The sequence below is a fragment of the Panthera tigris genome, chromosome B4, assembly GCF_018350195.1.
Source record: "Panthera tigris isolate Pti1 chromosome B4, P.tigris_Pti1_mat1.1, whole genome shotgun sequence".
NCBI classification, from domain to species: domain Eukaryota; kingdom Metazoa; phylum Chordata; class Mammalia; order Carnivora; family Felidae; genus Panthera; species Panthera tigris.
Window position 1 is genome coordinate 16,693,175 of NC_056666.1, and position 21,061 is coordinate 16,714,235.

The window sequence follows — 21,061 nt, forward strand, 5'->3', positions numbered from 1 at the left end:
CTGCCTCCCTCCCTCCCTCCCTCCCTCCCGCCGAGGAGCTCCCCCGGGCGCCCGCGGCTCGCGTCCCCGTCCCCGCCGCTCCGCGCTCGCCCTGCCCGGCCGCCCCGCCGCCCCGCGTCTCGCTTTTCAAAATGGCCCGGCCCCGTCCCGCGCCCTGAGAGCGCGGCGAGCGCGGCGCCGAGCCCCGGGCGGCCCCCCGGAGCGGGGAGCGCGGGGAGCGCGCGGAGCGGACGGCGGGGGAGGGGGGGGGCGGAACGGGGGAGCGGAGGAGGGGACCCGCCGCCAGGGGCCGGCTGCTAGCTCCGCGCCGACTTTTCGCCAATGGTCCAAAGCGACATGTCCAAGTCGCCTCCCACAGCGGCGGCGGCGGCGGTGGCGCAGGAGATCCAGATGGAAGTGCTGGAGAACGCGGCTCCCGCGGGGGCGCTCGGAGCGGCCGCACAGGTAGCGACGGCGCCGCGCCTTCTCCTTTCTTTGTGAGCATTCCGGGCGCCGACCCCCCGGCTCTCCCGACGCCTCCTCCGCCGGGCTCCCTCGCCTCGCCGCTCCCCTCCCGCCCGGGCTCCTCCGCCGCCTCCTCTCCCCTCGCCCTTTGCCACCCACTTCTCCCTTCCCGGCGCCGGGGGACCCTGCCCCTTTCCGCCGGTCCCCGGCTCTGGCGCGGCTTCCATTTTTCTCTGCTTCCGAAAAGCGAGTGCGAAGGGGCGGGGGGAGAGACCTCCGGGTCTTCAGAGGCTGCCCCCGGGGCTGCTGGGGCTGCCCTCCTCGCCCCTTCCCGGGAGAGGCACATGGATAGACATGAACCAGGCGAGCGGACTGGACCTGCTCAAGATCGTGAGTCCGGGTGGGCGGGAGGGGCTCGGCTCCCCCCGACCCTTCCGGGCGTGCTCGGAGCTGGGGTGGGGACGCAGCGTGGGAGGCGGTAGGGGTGCGCAGGGGCGTGGGGCGCTCGGCCCCGGGCCCCCGGCACCGGGCGCAGCCGGGACCACCCCCCCCCGCCCCCGCACCTGGGGCGTTCTGCCGCCTTGACGGCTCAGCTCCCCTCGCGCCGCTTGCCGCCGTCTGCCTGCACCCCTCTTTCTTTCTCTTGAGAGAGTTGGGGACGCGAAAGTTTTTATTTTTCCTCCCCCCCCCCCCGCCCTGAAATGTTAGCCGTTCCAGGGAGCCCCGGGACCCCCTTCCTCTCCGATGAGTATTAGCGGTTTCTGGAAAAATTCCGGTTCGCTGCTCGTTGTGAAATAGGAGATGTCAGTTGTGGGCGTTGGGCAATGATAAGGTGGTGGCTTTTACGTAAGGCTTTGGCAGGTACAGTTTGGATTACAGACACCTCCAGGTCTCAGCGGTAAGGAGTCTCTCAACTTTTATCCTGCCAGGGAGATGACTTCAGACTCCGAGCTGTGGGCTGCTGGGCGAGCGAAGTGAGGAGGTTAGGATTACATTTCAAGCATCGTTTTGGAGAAATGTCTCTTTGCCTAGCGATACGGGCTTGTTGATTTCAAGCCTGCGTTTGCTAGATTGTAATTTGTGGTGGTTACATATTTCTGTACTTAAAAAAAACTTATAAATATGTCGTTTCTGTTTTTTATATTTATATATGCTCAAGAGAGAGCGTGTTCTTAGTGTTGTTTCCTGTAGCAGTGGGAGGGAGTAGGACACGGTAATAAAGGTTACAAATGTTTTGTTGCCATTGTTGTTTTGATAGGGGATAGAAATTGACGGCTCTGAGATTCTGTTGATACCGTTAATAATGGCGGTGTCAGTGGCTTAATCATGGAGCTTTAGTGAACTTTCTTTTGCCACTGGGAAATAACCTTGCTAACTTAAAACACATAATTCACTTTGATTTGAGATGGAAGAAAAATGTGGAAACCAAATTGTGTAATCAGAAATCCATTTCTTTCATAGGGGTAGGACAGCTAGCTTTTAGTCGGCCTTGGGCTGTTTGGCTGCTGAACCAGAGAGGGGACGTATAGCTAACCACCTACATTCCCATCTAGCTTCTGCCGGGGGACCTGAATTCTTACCAACACATGTCACATTTGTTCTAAACTCCTGATTTGATCTAGACTCTTAACCAGGTTAGATGACAGTGAGAAATGTGCTCCGAGAACTCATTTATTTCTGGATGAAAGTCTTGAATTTTGATAGAAGAAAGGACTTTTAGGCCATTTTTTTTCTTTGATCTTCCTTTAGGGATTTTTTTTTTTTTTTAAGTTTTCATTCTTATGATAAAAATAGAGTTCCTGAATTCCTGGAGATCAAAGTTACTGCTGACAGAAAACATGACTACATTCAGATAAGAAATACTAAATTCACTTAGTGATTTATGTCGTTAAATGTAAGTCAACAAATTGTTGTTAGTTGCAGTTATGAAATGATTCATATGTGAGGAGACACCGTTTCTGCCTTCAAGGGTGACAAATGTGTGGCAATTGTATGGTACAGGACTCTAAGTGAGGTACTGAATCTTCTATGGTTTCCGAGGAGTAAAGAATCACAAACGTTCTATATGGAGTAATCTGCAAGGACTTCATAGAAGAGGTGGCTTTTGAGAAGAGCTTCGAAGGGTGGGTGAGGTTTGACTCGAGATTGTTTCTCAGAGAGATGGTGGGAGCCATATAGGAGGCAAAGTCGCAAAAATTGTAAGTCTTGTAACATATTGATCATGTGTAGCTTGAAGAGAGTATGGAAAGGTACAGATTGGGCAGAGTTCGGCAGCAGATTGACAAGGCAATTTGAGGCCACATTTTGGAGGCATTGGAACCTGCCGTGTGATGAATGATAGAACCATGGAAGGGGTTCAACCATGGAGTCGCATTCAGGAGATACACCTGGGAATGTTCTGGAAGGTATTTTAGAGTTTCAGGAGTCCAGAGGTGGAGCTGCCAGACAGGAGATTGGTATAACAGTTTGGACAAGAGGTATTAAGGCCTAAACTAAAGAGAGAGAGAGAGAGAGAGAGAGACGATAATGGATACGACAGGCCCGTGCGTGAGACACTTCAAAGATTCAATGCACAGGAATTGGCTAGTGAGTGGATAAATATACGAGAGGGAGGAAGAAGGGAGGAAAGGATATTACAAGCAGGTTGGAGGTATAAATATTCAACTGTGTCCACATCCGTCTCGTTGCTTTCTCTACCTTCCAAAAATGAAAGCAGTTTTCCTTGAATTGTGTGTCTATCACCTCGGGTATTTGAGGGAAACTTTGCCATGCTTCTTTTATTTCTAATAAATCATGGCATCGTAGGATCAGAGGGCTGTGAAAACTTGGCATCTATTCTCTGGGCAGGACAGGACAGCAGTAAAACCGCCTAAAAAGGGGGGGCGGGCTGTCTCAGGAGCGTCCCCCTTTTTTTGTGATACTGAGTAATAGTAAATCTACTTAGAAATGGGATTTTCACTTGCAAATGGTGTGTCTAAGCAATCACTGGTTTTAAGAATCCTTTTTTTTTTTTACCTCTGGATTTTATTACAAGTTCTGTATGAACAGAAGATTTAGATTCACAGACTTCCCATTCTCCTTTTTTATGTTAATAATCCCGTCGAGGGAGGGATGGGGCACCCCTCCTACACCCCAACCCTTTCAGTCCAGCACGTAAACAACACGAATAAGTTTCTTACATGAGAAGAGGGTTGGCAGTCTAACTACGGGTTGTAAGTTCTGATGGAAGCAAATGGCATCGCTTTTTGGGTAACCTGCCGAACAGCGTCACTGCAAACTTGGACCTCCTCCAAAGTCGGGCGCCAATCTAGTATTCTGCCTCCAAAGCTTCAAATCTGCATTGTCTACGACTATAGCCCCCAGCCACGCGTAGCCTGAACTGAGATGTGCTCTACATGTCAAATGCACACCAGATTCCAGAGACTTGATACGAAATAAAGAATATACGTCTCATTAATCATTTTTATATTGATAACATGTTGCAGTGGTAACCATTTGGATATATTGGTGTAAATAAGATACAGCATTGCCATTGATTTCCCTTGTTGTTTGCCTTTCTCGTGTGGCTACTAGAACGTTCCAACGACACGGGCTTGCATTATATTTCTCTCGGGCAGCATTAGTCTAAAATGTGGCACTGGTAAATCTCAGGGGAGTGGACTCGATGGTGTGTGATGACTGGGGGGATGGGAAGCAGGTGAAAGGGACTGAGAATAGGATAGAGACGGAGGAGACGGGCAAGAAACAAGACGGGTATGTCAGCGCTTTCTGCCCGAAAGAGATTGTAACCGGCACCTCCAGCCACACCTGAAAACGAACAGACAGTAACCAGAGGTCCTGTTTGTTTTGCTCCTAGCAACAAGACCCAGCTGGTTCCACCCCAGCGGAGTTTGCCAGATGCTTTTCAAGCATGTTGTAGTAATACCAGCTGATAGTGGCAACATCCTGAATCACCGTAGCAAGGAGCTTTATCTGAAAAGGGCAGCGGCCTTTCTCCTGGGGCTCTCGAACCACGTCCGTGTGGTTTTCCAGAAACACTTTTAGGTCCGAGGTAGAGCTTAGTCTTTTCACAGTCTCCAGAAGGAATGACCGTGGGTCTCGTGCGTCACGTTTTGCTAAAACCTTCCCCTCCGGGCCCCCCACCCCTTTCCTCCTGATTGGTATTTTCGTTCTGGTACCTGTTGCTGGATTTGATTCCGTTGAATTGCAGTGACGTAGCTTTAGTCCTTTCAGGAAGAGCTGAGCAAAATGTGTTAACCCCGTAATGGGTGGTGGCACCCTTCCCTGTGTGGCTGCAGCAGTAGTCACTGTCCTACAAATGACACACTCAGCATACGCTTACTGTCACAGCTACGCGGAGTTAGAATTAATTATGACACCACCACCAGTAGCCGAGGCTGCCTTAGAGTTCTTTCCAGGCCTGGCTGGAGGCTGCTTATGAAGAGGGCAAGGTTGATCTTCTCCTGCCCTCCCTGCCCCTGAACTTCCCCACTAGACATTTCTCTGCCGTCTGGCCTTGTCCCTCCTTCCTTGTCTACCTCCCGATCCCCAACGCAGTTCTCTTTAGGCTGCCTCTGGAGTCCTTTGTGTAAACTGATCCATACAGAAAAGAACTTACGGTCTCCTTCCCTTTTCCTAGGGAGGTAATCTCCATTACTTTACTCCTCGTAAAGGATCTGACAGTCTTGTTCGTACTAAGCTATCAGTAAATGAGGAGATTTAATGTCTGATTTCTCTCTGGATCATTTTCGCTTAGTTTGTCTGCGGTTCAGAGGGATAAATCTCAATGAATGCTAATCGAGAGAGATGGAAACTAATTTCAGGTATCAGCATTATGCTGACGAGGAGCAGTCTGCAGGGAGGAGAACGGTCACCCTATCTATCAACCACAGAAGCGGCATCATTCTTGAAGCTGTCCCCAGGGCCTGCCAAGCCAACTGTGTGTGCACGGGTGGGCTCAAATCTACAGTTAACTGGCAACTTCTAAAATTAACTACTATTGTCTATTTCAACCATACAGAATTAGGTTTCAGTGATCTGTGAAATATGAACATTTAAAACTCCAGTCCAATTTTCAAAGTCATTTAGTATCAGAGAAGACATTCATTTACACAGAGCTGATATTTGACATCATCGTGACTGTTGGATATCATTTTAATAAGTCATTTATATACTTGTGGAAATTTCTAGAATTTTTTTCTAGTTTCTGAAATCTGACTTAGCTTGGTTGATGTTTTAGGAGAAGTAAAGGAGTTTAAGTTTACAGTTTTCTTTTTCTCCTTTTTGCTGTGGTGACAACAATTTGTTTTTAGTAAGCTTCACATAACTAACAGGCAGTGAGTGGAAATGAGTGACTTTTTCAGGCTGTGTTCCAAGAAGGATTTAGGGGTCTGCACGTGTCAGGGAGAGTTTTATGGGTTACACTTTGTACTCTGGCCAAACACAGACTCCCTTTCTCCTCTCCCTTTGGTGTCCTGACACTTGGGTGACTCTGATTATGAATCATTTTATATATTGGGTGTTCATATATTTAGTGTTGCTAAAAAAAAATTTAGAAAAGCCATTTGTCCTAAAGAAGCTACATTTGCAGTAGCCCCTGAACTAAGAAAACTATATACTTCTTTTCCAGGTGGAGGCAAGTAAATATTTGATTAATCTTTCTTGCCTTCCTTTGTTTTGGGAAGATTTGGCCTTTCTTCTTCTTCTTCTTCTTCTTCTTCTTCTTCTTCTTCTTCTTCCTCCTCCTCCTCCTCCTCCTCCTCCTCCTCCTCCTCCTCCTCCTCTTCTTCTTAATAATTCCTGCAGATGAAATGCTCTAGTCTCCATTTTCAAGGATTTAGAGTAACTAAAGAGCAAGTAATTTCAGCAAGATGGACTTAATTTTAAATATTCATTGGATCAAAGGAAACTTTGCTTTGTAATGGTAGTATAAATTTTCACTAACATTTTTTAAAGTACATCGAAATGGACTATATTAGCTTTGCAAAAGATGCTTTAATTTGTTTTCCTCTTGATCTTGGGTATTGTTACAAGAAACGTTAAAAATTAAAAAGGAGACTATAGGAGAGAAATGATTGCTATAATTAGTAAAAGGACAGAATAGAGGTGTAATTACACATATCTGCTTATTTTAGCTTTTAATAAATTTGATACATAATGAATAAGGATTTGCTATAACACTATTAAGAAATGAACAAGTTAATACTTTGAATAAAGCATTCCCCTTAAATTTAAGTGAAGAGGAAAGTATATATACTTTAAAACTATCACCAGTTTGCATGGGCTTCGATGGGCCACAGTTTTTTGTTGTTGTTGTTTAGTTGGTTTTGTTTTTGTTTTTGTTTTAGTGTGCAAACTGTGCCTTAGTACAGTTGAAAACTGATAATCTAACATATATGCTTAAATATATATAGCATAGGTAGCCAAGTGCACCTGAAGTTATGTTTATGAACAGTGTCCGTAGGGGCCCAGAAAAATTAACATGCAGATACAATTAAACACTTTTTAAAGGTATCTGATTTCTTGCAGAGAACGGTCTCCTCCTCTGGGACAGAATGTCTGAAATATTGTGTGGTTTTCACAGTGCCTGTTGTGCATTTATGAGCAACCACGAAAAAGCTTACACACCAAAGCAGCTGAATAGTAAAACATATTTATCCTGAAAAAAATCTGAAGCAAATGACCATGATAGAATTTCAGACTCACTTTCCACCCATTTCAAAATGGTACTGGAAGGACACATCATGATGGAGTAAGGTTATATTTTGACTTTGTTCTCAAAGATGATTGTATGCTCCTCATGAAGACAAATAGTGTGTTTAAAAAAAAAAAGAAAATTTAACATAGATTTGTTCCCCAACCCCCAAAGAAACATGTTAGGCCTTTAATAAAAATCTTTCAAAGGTAATGAGTCTTTTTCTGTATGGAAATATATATATTTTTCTGTATGGAAATATATATATATATATATGTGTATATATGTATGTGTATATATATATATATGTATACACACACACACACACACATACATACACATTATTTAAAGAACTTCTCATGCTTTATTTTAGTGTTCTTAGGCTTTGGAAGAAAGACACTTCTGTCCAAACCTTTGTATAATAATTGGAAAAGGAAGAACGCTCTTGAAAGAATGTTATTTTTCAACAGTTTACTGAATAATGTTTACATAAGTAAGAAGAATAAGCTGCTGAGTGAGGAGAACGTTGTATAATACATTGTGAAAGCCCAGCCTAGGTTGTCTTTCCTTTTATGAAGCTGAGAGTTAATTAAATGCCATGGAAACACATTTGTATTATACAAATCCCGTAGATGCTTGAAAGAGAACAAACATCTTTAAGAAAAATTCTTGCTTTAAGATTATACCACCGTCTCACTGATTGCAAAGTCCTGTAACTTAGTCATAACACAAATGTTTGTAGTAGATTTCAGTTCGCCTAAGTGCTACATATACCATGGTTTATGGGATATTTCTCTTTTTAATTAAAAACATATGTGTGTGTCCAATATCACAAAGTAGTATTTTCAAGACCTGAACACACTGATTTTTTTTAAAAGTAACTTTTGTAAATTCTGATGAACTAATGAAGCCTCTTTGAGTCTCATCATTCTAAATGTTATATACCTTACCCCACCTTTTCCCCACTCTTCCAGTCTGCGTGTGATATTACTTTTTATACTACGTATATTACTTCTTAAAATAAGTATGTCAGTTTTAAACTATTCTTCTGACCCTGTGCCATATGCTAGGTCTCATACTAAATGCTCTAAACCTGTTATTTCATTTAATACTTAACCCGGTGAGGTGAGTGTTAATATCCCCTTTTAAAGGAAGAGAAGCCTGTTGTTTGGAGAAGTTAAGACACTGGCTCACTTTCTGCTCTAGCAGGGTTCCAACCTGTGTGCATTGAACTGTAAAGCTCAGCCTTGAGCTACTTTTCGATTGTATGTTAATGTTCAATATTTGCAACGACGTTATCTTTGCCTGGAATTAAACAGAGATTGATGCATAGTTTATTCTCCGTGCCCCGAATGCAAACGGTAGACATAATGGGAAAAGCAAGTTCATTTGCATACGTTCAGGCTTGGCTCCATCGTGTCAATTGAAGCAAATTGTCTCACTTTTTAACGCCCTGTTCTGAAATGCTTGTTTTATTATCGTTAGGATTCTGTAAAACTGATTTTTCCTGTGTGCTCAGCAAAATCGCTAAGTGGATAAAAAGCCAGATTTTCATATCCCATTCAAACATGACAATAACGGGCCAGGCATTTTTATGAACTACTTTTAATTTCATCGAATTCACCACCTCGTCTATAGCCGTTTCACCACTTCCAAAAGCAGTCTCTACATCCATTGATCACAGGAGGAGCTGGCACCGTGTTTCCTCCGTGTTCCCTCTGGACCTGTATAGAAACTTCTATATATACATATATGTATATAAATAAGTTTCAGGGCCAGCAGAATTCATACTGCACGATGTTCTTCAGCCACCATATGCAGTTCTTACAAGTACCTATGGAGTTACAGATTAAAACATGAAAAACAGCCGAAATGGAAGCCCGCACCACTGGGCTGCTGGAAACAGCATTTCATTATGCACAATCTGTCGACGCATCACCTTTTCTCTCACCTTGCTGTTGTAGCTTCTTCGGTCTCTCCTGCACCGAAATCCTTGCTTTTAAACGTTTTTATCTTCAATGGCTTTGCCTCCAGATGACAGATATGCTCACAGATCACATAAGTTGTTTTAATTCGCACGTTATTGAACCCTTTGTCTGGAAACCTCTTTTCCCTATAAACTCACCATTTTGAAATCGATACTTGTGATTCCAGTGTCATTTTCTAATGATGCCCACATGATGGCAATTTATATTTTGTTTCGGTTTTTGACCCCTTTCTAGAAGTAGGCCTAGATTTTGGTGAAGAAGGTCTAACAATAATCTCATTTATCTTTTTTTTTTTTTTCCCCTTTCTTTTGTAGTCCTACGGAAGAGGAGCTAGAAGGAAAAACAGATTTAAAGGATCCGATGGGAGCACTTCCTCGGACACTACCTCAAATAGTTTTGTTCGTCAGGTAAGAGAGCTCTTAAATTTCTGGTTCACAGAGGTAGATTCAGATGAATTTAATTTTTTGAAGGTGATTTTTATACCATTACCCTTGAGATGTATGTGGTGTTATGGTACTTACTTTCAGTTAAAGTGAAAAGCGTGCAGTTTCATGTGATACTTAAAATATTTAAATTTTAAGTGAGATCACGTGGTAATTCCACCCTTTCCTGGCAAGTTGGGGAAAGACAAGTGCAAAATTCACTACAGAGGATTTCTTCGTAACAGAATGAGTGAACTCCAGCAGAAATGATTATGGCTTTGGGCGTTTTTTTTTCGGCTGGGGGAGGGAATCTCCTGTTGTGGGCATCCGTGTTGCCAACTATGAACTTGAAATACCGGTGTTCCCCTAGCTTGAGTTTTCCTCTTCCCTGGTGGGAATTGGATTGTTAAAGAGGAAACTGTTCTTGGTCTTGGAACGACTGAGGCTTCTAAGGTTAAATAAAGCATATGATATCTTTGCGGCATAACTTGAACTGCCTTTGGAGACGTAGCTTTTATTTCAGGTGCTATGTGGGGTATTCCTGTCCAGCTGTTTGCAACTGTCCCCTAGACAGTGAGTGTCCACATCTTTAACACAGAAAACGTTCACACGTGCTAACAGAAAGGATTTTAACTGCCAGAGCAAGAACACAGGCAGCCCTATCTCCGAGGGCAGTAGGTTGTGTGTCTAGACTAAAGTCTTGCCAGGTGTAGATGAGTGTGTATCTTCATGCGACTAACGCTTCTCGGTGGAAAAGAAATTGGGAAGGACAGTGCTAGACAGAACCTGATTCCGTGGCTGAAGGACTCCCAGTATCTGGCCCTTGTGCTCCGAGGAATATGTCGGCCACAGGTCTTTCCCCCCAGATAATGGCGGTCAACAGGAACACCTCCATTTCTTTTGCTGGCCACTTTTCCTGTGGCTTGTGCCCCTGCTCTGACACGTCCTCCCACGGTTAGTAGCACTTGGGCTTCCGTTTGTTCACCTGCCGCACCACTGGGGATTCTGTTCTTGGCTGGTTGCTGCCTCCTTACACTTTCGCGACACAGACAAAGGATGATCCCTCTTTGGCCCCCAGTTCCCTCTCTGCAATGTCAGCTATGCCAAAGGTATGTCTGAGTAACTCACATGCAACGGGAAAAATCTTGGTTCCGGTCTGTGCCAGTTAAGAATTGTTTCGGTTGCAGGAAGTTAGAACAAGAGTTGGTTAGGAAAGAATGGGGCTATTTTGCTAAGAAACATTTAGAAAGAAAAACAGAGCTGTGTTTTAACGGTGTCAGAAAGAAGGAGCCGGGAAGGGCCCAAGAGGAGCCAAAGGTGTGTGCGTTGGCAGAATCCAGGCGCCATGGTCCTAAGAATAAATGAAGGGCCTGAGAAATAGTTGCTTAGCTTAGGTGAGTCAGTGCACAGAAAGTCACCGAAGGCCTTTTCCATTTCAAGCATCCATCTCGATTCTGCCTCTGGGACAAGGAGACTGAACCAGAGGAGTGAGAAGCCACAACTGTGAGTCATTATCTCGGGGCCGGACGTCCGAAGCAGAAAAAAAAATAAGCTTCTTAGAACACGTGGTAGTTGTGGCAAAGCCACACAAAGCGACAGGCAGGTTGTCGTGATTGCATGGGAAGAGAAACTGATGTTTGAAGTGAATGCCGCGTTGTGGGCAGAAATGAAGAGTAAACCGAGTCCTCTGTTGCTCGTCTTCGCCCTGTTAAAAATGTCATTGTGAGACAATGGTCGGACTTCACTTTCCAGTTGCCCCTGGCCGTGGATTTCTCTTTCATGGTGCTTTGAGAATTTCATTCGTTAACTTCATTCATTAAGGGGTGATTGCCACACTGCATATAAATTAACTGCGATTTGCTTTTCTTCACGATAATTTCCTTTCGCTTTTGCGTTCCTGGTGATGTGTGTGAGATTCTGTGCTTGAAACACAAAGATTATAAAGAGAGTTGTTAAACTACTTAATGTAAATTTAGATCTATATTGCCAAAACTTATGTGGGCATTTAAGAAGACAAGACAAAATAAAGCAAAACAAAACAACAACAACAACCCCCCTCCCGCCCCCCCAAAAAAACCCCTCTATCCTAAAGGGGCATCTCTTTGAAAGAAAATAAAACCCATCTTCCTGAGTCCTAGAATGAGGTGTGTGCCATGGCATGGGTTTGGGGTGATGATTACACAGGTAATGATTTCAAGGACCCTGAAGTGCCGACTTCCTTCCATCACAGAAGGAAAACCAGTGTCTGTGGCCAGAATGCTGAGTTAAAACCTAGTTTTCCTTCGATAATTTAATCTCTATTCTGTTCAAAACAGCATTCATATTTTGCTGCCATTTGAAAATAAGCAAACGTTACCTTGATAGAACTAGATATTTAATAGAGATGATTTCATCAGAGTGTTTGAAGAAATGCATGGTAGATGTTAGATTATTAAATCACCTGAAAGAACATCTTTTAAATGTGTTCTTTTTATCATAAGTAGATGTTTTGTTAAAACAAGTGACTTGTGTCCATGTATGTTACTTACCTGTCTATGGCTGGGGCATATGTATAATTGGTAAATCACTACAACAAGTGGGATCTATTTAAAAATATCTTACAGTTAGATCATATTCCTGCCCTTGAACTAAAAATCATTTCCATATAACTTCGAAACCTTAGAATTACATTTTTAAAAATATTATATTATTTGTAAAGACTTTTTAACTATTTGGTAACCACTAGGTACTTCAGAAAGTTTCAGAGTTTGGAAATGAAAATTTTGTATAATAAATATATTAAAAATTTCAAAAATAAATAACTGACAGAATAGCATAGACTTGGCTCTGAACGGAGTTGTATCTCCCCCCAATTCCTATGTTAATTGTGTTTGGGGGGGTCTATAAGGGGATTATAACAAGGTTAGATGAGGTCATATAAGAGCAGGTCCATAATCCTACAGCACTGGCAGCCTTATAAGAAAGAGATACCAAGAATGTGCACGCACAGTAAAATAGCCACGTGAGGACACAGTGAGAAGATAGCCATCTGCAAGCCAAGGAGAGAAGCCCCACCAGAAACCCACCCTGCCAGCGTTATGATCATGAACTTCCAGCCTCCAGAACTGTGAGAAAATAGATTCCTGTTGTGTAAGCCTCTCCCTCTCTGGTGCTCTGTTACGGCAGCCATAACAGAGTAATACAGGTATGTATATAAGGGGGCATGAAAACAGGCCTATTTTATTTATTTATTTATTTATTTATTTACTCTTAAAGTAAACATTCTTACTGATCTGTAACAAAAATGCCCCCAAATGCACAAATCATAAGTGTTCAGTCTGATGAGATTTCACAGAGTAAGTCCCCATGTGGCTATCACCCAGGTCAAGAAATCAATATCACCAGCACCTGAACTCCCCCTTTGACCCTTCTCAACCATTATTCCCTTCTTCCTTACTAAAGCTAGCCCATTACTTCTTCTTTTTATACCATAAGTTCCTGTGGCCTGTTTTTGGAGTTTTATATAAATAGAATCATTTATATCTGAATTCTTTCACTCAGCTTTACGATGGTTATATTCGTCTGTGTTGTGTGTTGCAATAAACGGTGAATCTTCTTTGCCGTATCGCACTCCACTGTTTAAATATAGCACAATTGCTTCTCTACTTTACTATTGCTAGACATTGGGTTATTTCCTGTTGGGGTTATTGAGAGTATGGCCGCGTACATGTTCTGGTATCTACCTTTGGTATGTGCACGCGTGCATCTTTGTTTGATCAGTAGAGTGGGATGGTGGGCCACGTGAACGTATGTGTTTAATTTAAGTACACACTACAAGCCAGTTTTCCAGAGTGGTTGAGCCAGTCTGCACTCCCACAAGTAGTGGGGAACAGTGTCAACTGTTTCACGGCCTTGCCAACACTTCGTATTGTCAATGTTTTTCCTTTTAGTCATTCTTGTGCCAGTGGTATGAATAGCCCTTTCCCTGATGACTAAGTCACAACTTACCCGTGCTGGATTTTAGCCCTGTGGCTGTTTGATGAAAATTGTCTGCTAACCGTTTGTTGGAACATGTTGAAACATACTGGAATGCGGTAGAACGTGAACATGAAGATAAGTCTACAAAGTAGAAGGCTGAGAGGCCTTCACCCATGGTTTTATTTTATTTTTCCAAACTTTTTGTTGTATATTTTGTACCCATCATTTGTTCGTGGTGCTCTAACTAAAGTTATTTTGTAAGAAGGATCCTTAGTCTTAAGGAAAAGTTGCTTATAGATGGGTTTCTGCTTTAGGTCCTGAAGCAGGATAACAGGGACCATGAAAGAATTTCACAGTCATAGATAAAGATTCCCGGTTGTTAGTTCATCAGTTGACCTTAAGTTAACCAACTGAACAGTCTTCTGGTCCTTCACATCATCAGCCTGTTTGAGGTCAGTGATATTTCAGAGTCGGGATTGGAGGACGACTTCCTTCTTTAACTTAGTTAATTTCCCCCCGGACATCAGTTTTATGCAGGGGCTCTGGGAGAGGGGCGGAGCCCTGATCAGCATTGCAGCATGGCCACTGCCCATGGGTTGTTGGCTACATGTTTCATATATTGGTAGGCTTTTCCAGGTGCTGTGGGAACCGAGGTCGCTATGATTTCTACTCTATATAAGCTTGTTGTGAAGTGATGGCCGAGCTCACCTTATCTGTCAAGCATTTCAAAGACAGACCTTGTTCTTCCTCATATTTCCGAAAACCATTAGTTGGAGGGAAAGTTAATTGTGGTGTTTTTTAACTGTGGTCTTACTCCTTTATGCTGCAGCGGAAATGTTACATATATGCAATATATGTTCACAGTATACCGCACTTAAAATTTCCATAGTTCTCTTTGATGTATATTGTATCAGGAGACTTACTTAAAATGGTTTCTTTTCAAGAAGGAGGTGAGTGGTTAGGGGTCGCCGTGAAAGGACTAGAGTCTGAAGCCAGGCTGCTCAGTCTGAATTCCGGCTCTGCCATTTACTAGTTGGCCTTTGGACAAGCAGCTTAATCTTTCTATTCCCCAGCCTTTTTACCAGGGAAATAGTGCCGACTTCCAAAGTTAGTTGAAAGGATTGCATGAGTTCAAACTTGCCAATTGCTTAGAACTGTAGCTGGTAGCTAGAAAGTACTATTGAAGAGCGTATTATTATTATTTATAAATACTATAGGCCATTGAGAACATCAGTTAAAACCTGGATAAGAAGTAGAGCATGGCAGAGGAAATCATAATAGTTAAGTGATATTAATAGTTATCTATTATTTCATTGTTTACCACGTATTCTTTCTGCACCTCTGTTTGAGGCACAGGGAGGTTAAGTAACTTGTCCACAGTCACATGACAGGTAGGGTTGGAGTCAGATTTTGAATCCAGGTAGGTGACCCCAGATTCTTGCTTTTTTTGGATAGGCTACATCTCCTTGTAACAAAAGCCATGAGTAAATCAAATTGAATGACAAGTGCTTTCTTCTTTCAGCTAAGGAAGACACGTGGAAAGATTTCTACCGGTGTCTTGACTGGAGAACACATACAAAGTTAGTCTGCTTTTAACTTCCTTCCCCACAGGAAGGTGAGGATGTCTTCAGCATTGTAAACATCCCCTGGACATCATGATGCAACAAACCAGCTTTATTCCCTTATTTCTTGCATCAAAAATTGCTGAGTTCCAGTTTGTGCCACCATTCAGCACACTCTGCCTCCTGTATGAGTAATGCCAAGTGGAAAAGTGGTGCTGGGAATGTTTCCTTTCTCCCACACACACTTAGAACACACACTTAGAATCCTGAAAGTCCTCTTTTTCTTCTTCTTGTTTTGAACACACTTGGCCGTGAACTTAAGTCCGAAATCACCTGCAGCATCATGCTGGTCCACTTTGAGGTTTAGCTGAGGCTGATACAGGCCCATGAATCATTCTTATTGTGAATCTGGGTAATTCCAGGTCCATATACAACACCTGGCTTTACAGCAGGTCCGTTAGAAATGGTTTTTTAGTTCCTTAGGCTGTTGCTTCATAAACAGGCATTTTAGTTTTAATTTGTTAAGAGGCAGAAAGTGTTAAACATGCCTTCTAGGCACCCTAATTAGAATTAATGAAGATTATTGTTCAAATTATTTACGTACTAAATGGTATTTAATATATAAAGCTGCAGTTATCTTGGATTTATTGAGATTATTACGTTACCGAGGTTGTCTTCAACTCAGGGAAAAACTCTTTGTACTCTGGCTCTGTGTTGTGAACAGATATGTTGATAAAAGAACTTTATTTATCATCATAACAAGGCCAGAAAAGCTACCATTCTTAAGATTCTTGATGTGTAGGGCCTTGCTTAAAGTTATAGTCTATTAAGATAATTAAGTTGTCATATAATGTAGCTCTTTCCTTCCAACTTCATCACAGAAAGAGAGAGAGAGAAAGAAAGAAAAGAAAGAAAGAAAGAAAGAAAGAGAAAGAAAAGAAAGAAAGGAAAGAAAGAGAAAGAAAGAAAAGAAAGAAAGAAAAAGAAAGAAAGAGAAAGAAAAGAAAGAAAGAAAGAAACAGAAAGAAAGAAAGAAAGAAAGAAAGAAAGAAAGAAAGAAAGAAAGAAAGAAAAGAAAAGAAAGATAGAAATCCCAGGGGTCTGTTGTCAAAGGAGGAGGAGAAAAGAAGAATGAGTAGTTTATTTTAGCACCAGAACCTAAGCGAGTAAATTAATTTACTGGAAGAAAAATAGGTGGAGAAGAGTAACAAGGCCTGCCTGGCATCGAAGGATAGAACGTTTGTGCTGTTCTTTTCAAGAGATTGTGCAAGAACCGCTAACTGTATAAATTCCTCGATACTGCCAAGGTCAGGGAAGCTATGTACATCTGCAAATGAGCGCTGGTCATCAAAGTTAAAGCAGCTCACGGGGGGGTGGAGAGGGCAGTGTTAGTCCTTCTCTCGAGCCCAGTCACTTCTCTTCTGTGTGCTCCCTCCCTTCCTCCCTTCCTTCCTTCCTTCCTTCCTTCCTTCCTTCCTTTTTCAATTTCTTCATTTTCTTAAAGACATGTGTTCTCCCTGGCTACATTTATGTACCTGGCAGTATTCCTAAGATGAACACCAAATGCTCAGCGGATGCCTGCCAGTTTGCTTTATTTGGACGACTCCACAGCATGGCAACTTTCATTGAGAGCAACGCGGTCATCTGAGCTCTGCTATAGGCCCTGCCGTGTATGGCCAGGACCCACAAACCGTTTCCACTGCTGATTTTCACAGGTCACCCTGGCTGTGCCAACTGGGGTCTTTTGTGCGGAGACTTCAGCCTTAGGAATCAGCAAGTCTTTTTTTTGGAATTTTCAAGTGCCATTATTCTTTGGGGGCTCACGAGGGAGAACTCTGCAACCGATCTGGGATTGTGCTCTCGCCAACATATGTTGTGGTTGTAACAAAATAATCCTGTCGCTTCCAAGGGCTTCCAGAATACAAATCAGGATGACAAAATGGAATGAACCAAATATTTAACAGAAGGTTGCATGACACTTCCAGAACATGGTATTCTAAACAAATTCCATCTCTTCCAGTACCATGTTCTGGGTGCCGCTTTTTTGGACCTTTTATTAGTTCAGATTGGCTTTAAATGCGAATGATTAATCACAGAGACACACAGCCTATTTTTTAGTTTTGTTTTGCAAAGGCAGATTAAATTGTGATAATGATTACAGACTCCAGGCCTGCACAGACTGATATGTTTAAGGCTGGATAAATCTTTCAGCCCTTAAATACTGGCTTGTTGCCTTGTTACGCTGTATTCGTCACAAACACAACTATAAATAATAACGTGGGAGATTTATTGCCACTGTGATTTCCTGTAAAGGTCTTTCTATCTTATTAGGCATTCACCTAGGTTTTGTGAAGGATAGGACCTGTTCTGAGACCTCTTAAGAACTCGTCTTAAATATATCAGTAGAAAAATACAGAGCTTTTTAGGAAAGAATTCCCTTGTTCTTTCTACAGTGTCAATCTATATACAGCCATGAATGTTTCACTTTTTTTTTTTTAGGAGGCATTTTAGAAAGTATTAAAACAAAATTTAGATTTTCGTACTTTATACAATTAGCTTTAAGACGTCTTTCTTGATGTAGGTTTTGTGGGAGAACAAGGGCATGATTAGCTATGAAATCTGCCCCATTCTCAGACTGTGGTCATGTATTTGGAACACCTCCTGTGTGAACTAGGTTCAATTAAGATCTCTAATTATTAAAATGGTTTTGTGGATTGAGGCATTTTTATCTTTGGATATCTTTTTTTCCTATTGATACAAATATGTAATTTTAAAACCGAGAATTATTTCTGCAGGTGTTTTTAGTTTCTTTGACCCTCAGATGTTTCAAACTATAGTATACTTTCCACTTATGCCCCATTTTCTGCTGTTATTATCCATCCTCTTTTTGGCCAATGTCTGTAGTCTTGGAAGTCCTAGACTGAAGTAACCCCAGGAGATTAATCGAGAATTTACAAGTGATCTGATATGGAGTAACTAGTATGCCTAAGAAAATGGAATTTCATTAAATACTGAATTTGCAAAAACTGTGTCTTTCAGTTGAACGTTTAGAAGTACCACTTAAGATCACTTACTTAGCTTAAGGTTAATTATTCATGTGTCTTAGGTCTTCATAGGCACCATACCTGAGATACTAGTCTGGTCCCACCAAGGGACAGACTTTTTAGGGATGGAATTATTGTCAGCTTCTCTATTGATTTGTTTCTGGATGGCTTCATGTCTGATGGTTATCAGATGCTAGGGAAGTCCGTTTTGAGATTTGGGCTTATGGCTCAAAAATACTTGCTGTGGTTCAGTTCAACAAGTAATTATTCCAATTCTGTCGCATCATTATTCCACATTCGTGACCAGGCATGTGTGTTTATTACGAAGACCCCGAGATGGAGTAAAGTGACCCAGCCCCCACCTCTACCTCAGATCTTATCACGCTTCCTTTCTCCATGTGCTTATTTTAGAGTTTGACCAATAAGGGGGGGCGGGAGGGATAGGAAAATAGTCACAGGAGGAGGGGAGAACATTTTTATAGAGTCTTCCGTGGCTACGTGATTGGGAAAATGAAGATGGAGCCCTTCAGGGAGTCCTTGTCCCCTGCACCAGCTCACTGTCTGTGTCAACCCTCCCAAACCGCCATCAAGTTTTAGAGAATTGTCTTGGCTCAGGGCCCTTCATGGTTCCCTTATGTCGTTGGTGTCTGTAAAACGTTCCAGCGTCCCCTCCTTCTTTTACTTCATACCCGGTGTTGAGTCACCGGGGGACAGCTTGACTGTTTGGGCTTCTGACCAGGACACGTTGCCTTAACTCTGCTTTCCCTTCTCCATCCTGGCTGAGAGTCTGGGCACCGGGACCTCACCAGTTTTTCTTTCCTGGAAAGTAGTATTTTCTCGAAGCCAGGGTCTTCTTTCTCCTATAGGTGGAAGCTTGAGGGTTTACTCCCCTTTAGAGGTCTCACTCCCATGGAAAGATTCATGATTTCTCTGTGGTCAGGGTGCTGTATTTGAAAATTGGTAAATGGGGGGTACCTGGGCGGCTCAGTCAGTTCAGTCTGACTTCGGCTCAGGTCATGATCTCCCCGTTCATGAGTTCGAGCCCCACGTCGGGCTCTGTGCTGCCAGCTCAGAGCCTGGAGCCTGCTTCGGATTCTGTGTCTCCCTCTCTCTCTGCCCCTCCCCCGTTCATGCTCTGTCTCTGTCTCTCTCTCTCTCAAAAGTAAATATTAAAAAAATTTTAAATAAAAATTAAAAAAAAATAAAATTGCTAAATGGCCAACCACCTTTAAAAAACAAAAACAACCCCCGCCCCCCGCCCCCAACCAAACCAAACAAGCTAACTGTTCATTTGAAAGAAAAATACTGCAGGTGGTGTATTCCTTTGCTAGAGTTTTTGTAACTACGTACCACAAACGAGGCGGCTTCAACAACAGAAATCTATTGTCTCACAGTTCCGGAGGCCAAGACTATGAACTTGTCCTTCCTTCTGAGGCTGTGAAGGAAGGACCTGTTCCTGCCTCTCCCTGGCTTATAGGTGGCTGTCTTCGTGTTCATGCAGTTTCTCCCTGTTGTGGGTCAGTCTCCATATTTTCCCCGCCTCCCTTTTGTCCCCCCCCCCCCCATTTTTTTAAAATTTAAATTTTAGTGAAGATACAGTGCAGTATTGGTTTCAGGAGTAGCATAAGTGATTCATCACTTACATCACCCAGCATTCATCACACGTGCCTCCTTAGCACCCGTCACCCATATAGCCCATTCCCCGACCCACTTCCCTCTGTCGACCCATAGTTTGTTTTCTGTCATTACAAGCAGATCAGACATGTTGGATTAGGGTTCATCTGGATGACCTCATGTTATCATAATTACCTCTACGAAGACCCTATCTCCAAATAAAGTCACATCCTGAGCTCTCAGGGCTTAAGTCTTCAACATGCGGGTTTGGAGGGGGGTGGATCATAACTCAACCCACAGTAGATGGTGACTGTTACAATTAGCTTCATATGTAATTTTGTTTTCTTGTAGCTTCCATGTTTAACATGAAGATAGATTTACACTAAAAAACCAGCATAGAAATAAGTCAGAGAAAGACAAATATATGATTTCACTCACATGTGGAATTTAAGAAATACAAAGAGATGAACATAGGGGAAGGGAAGGAAAAGTAGGATAAAAAGAGGGAGGCAAACCGTAAGAGACTCTTTTTTGTTTTAGATGTTTTTTAACGTTTATTTATTATTGAGAGACCGAGAGATGCAGAGCGTGAGCAGGGGAGGGATAGAGAGAGGGGAGACACAGAATCGGAAGTAGGCTCCAGGCTCTGAGCTGTCAGCGCAGAGCCTGACGCAGGGCTTCAACTCACGAACTGTGAGATCATGACCTTAGCCAAAGTCGGTCGCCTAACCAACTGAGCCACCCAGGCGCCCCCGTAAGAGACTCTTAAATGCAGAGAACAAACTGGGGGGTGCTGGAGAGGTGTTTGGTGGGGGACGGGCTAAATGGGTGATAGGCATGAAGGAGGGCACTTGTTGGGATCATCACTGGGTGTTACGTGTAAGTGACGAATCACTAAATTCTCCTCTTGAAACCATGATTCCACTGCATGTTAACTAATTTGGATTTAAATGAAAATTTTTAAAAAGCTAACATATATCAGAAAAACATCTTTTTCTAGAATATTAAAGGAGTAAAGAGGTACGTTTCCCCCATACGTGTCAATGTGATTCCTGTATCTTCCTGTGTATGAAATAATACATGAAAATTTCATGTATTTTCATAATTGATCTAACCAACTCAATATGTCAATTATGAATTCTCTTCAATTTTCACTGTATGAATTTTCATTTAGATTATTCCATTTCTTCAAAGTATAAGACTTTCTTTCTAAGGCCTTGATTACTTGCACCTAAGGACATGTCAGGGATTTATAAAGTGTTCAAAAGGCTTGGGGCTTTTAGAGATTAAATTCATCAGTGTTACCCAGAATCTGGTTCACTCCTTAGCATACTTT

The 21,061-nt window shown here is 42.6% G+C and overlaps 1 protein-coding gene across 3 annotated transcripts in view; it reads left to right on the forward strand.

Annotated features, from left to right (window-relative positions):
* The first annotated feature begins 281 nt into the window (after positions 1-281).
* CACNB2 (calcium voltage-gated channel auxiliary subunit beta 2) overlaps positions 282-21,061 on the forward strand; it is a 382,396-nt gene continuing 361,616 nt past the window's right edge. For 2 of the 3 annotated variants that reach the window (XM_042991177.1, XM_042991178.1), the window contains exons 1-2: positions 282-444; positions 9,441-9,533. In XM_042991177.1, coding sequence (XP_042847111.1) covers positions 322-444; positions 9,441-9,533 — 216 coding nt within the window. In that variant the 5' untranslated portion in view covers positions 282-321. Of the gene's footprint in view, positions 445-710; positions 835-9,440; positions 9,534-21,061 lie in introns of those variants that run through there. The other variant, XM_042991179.1, reaches the window with a different exon arrangement.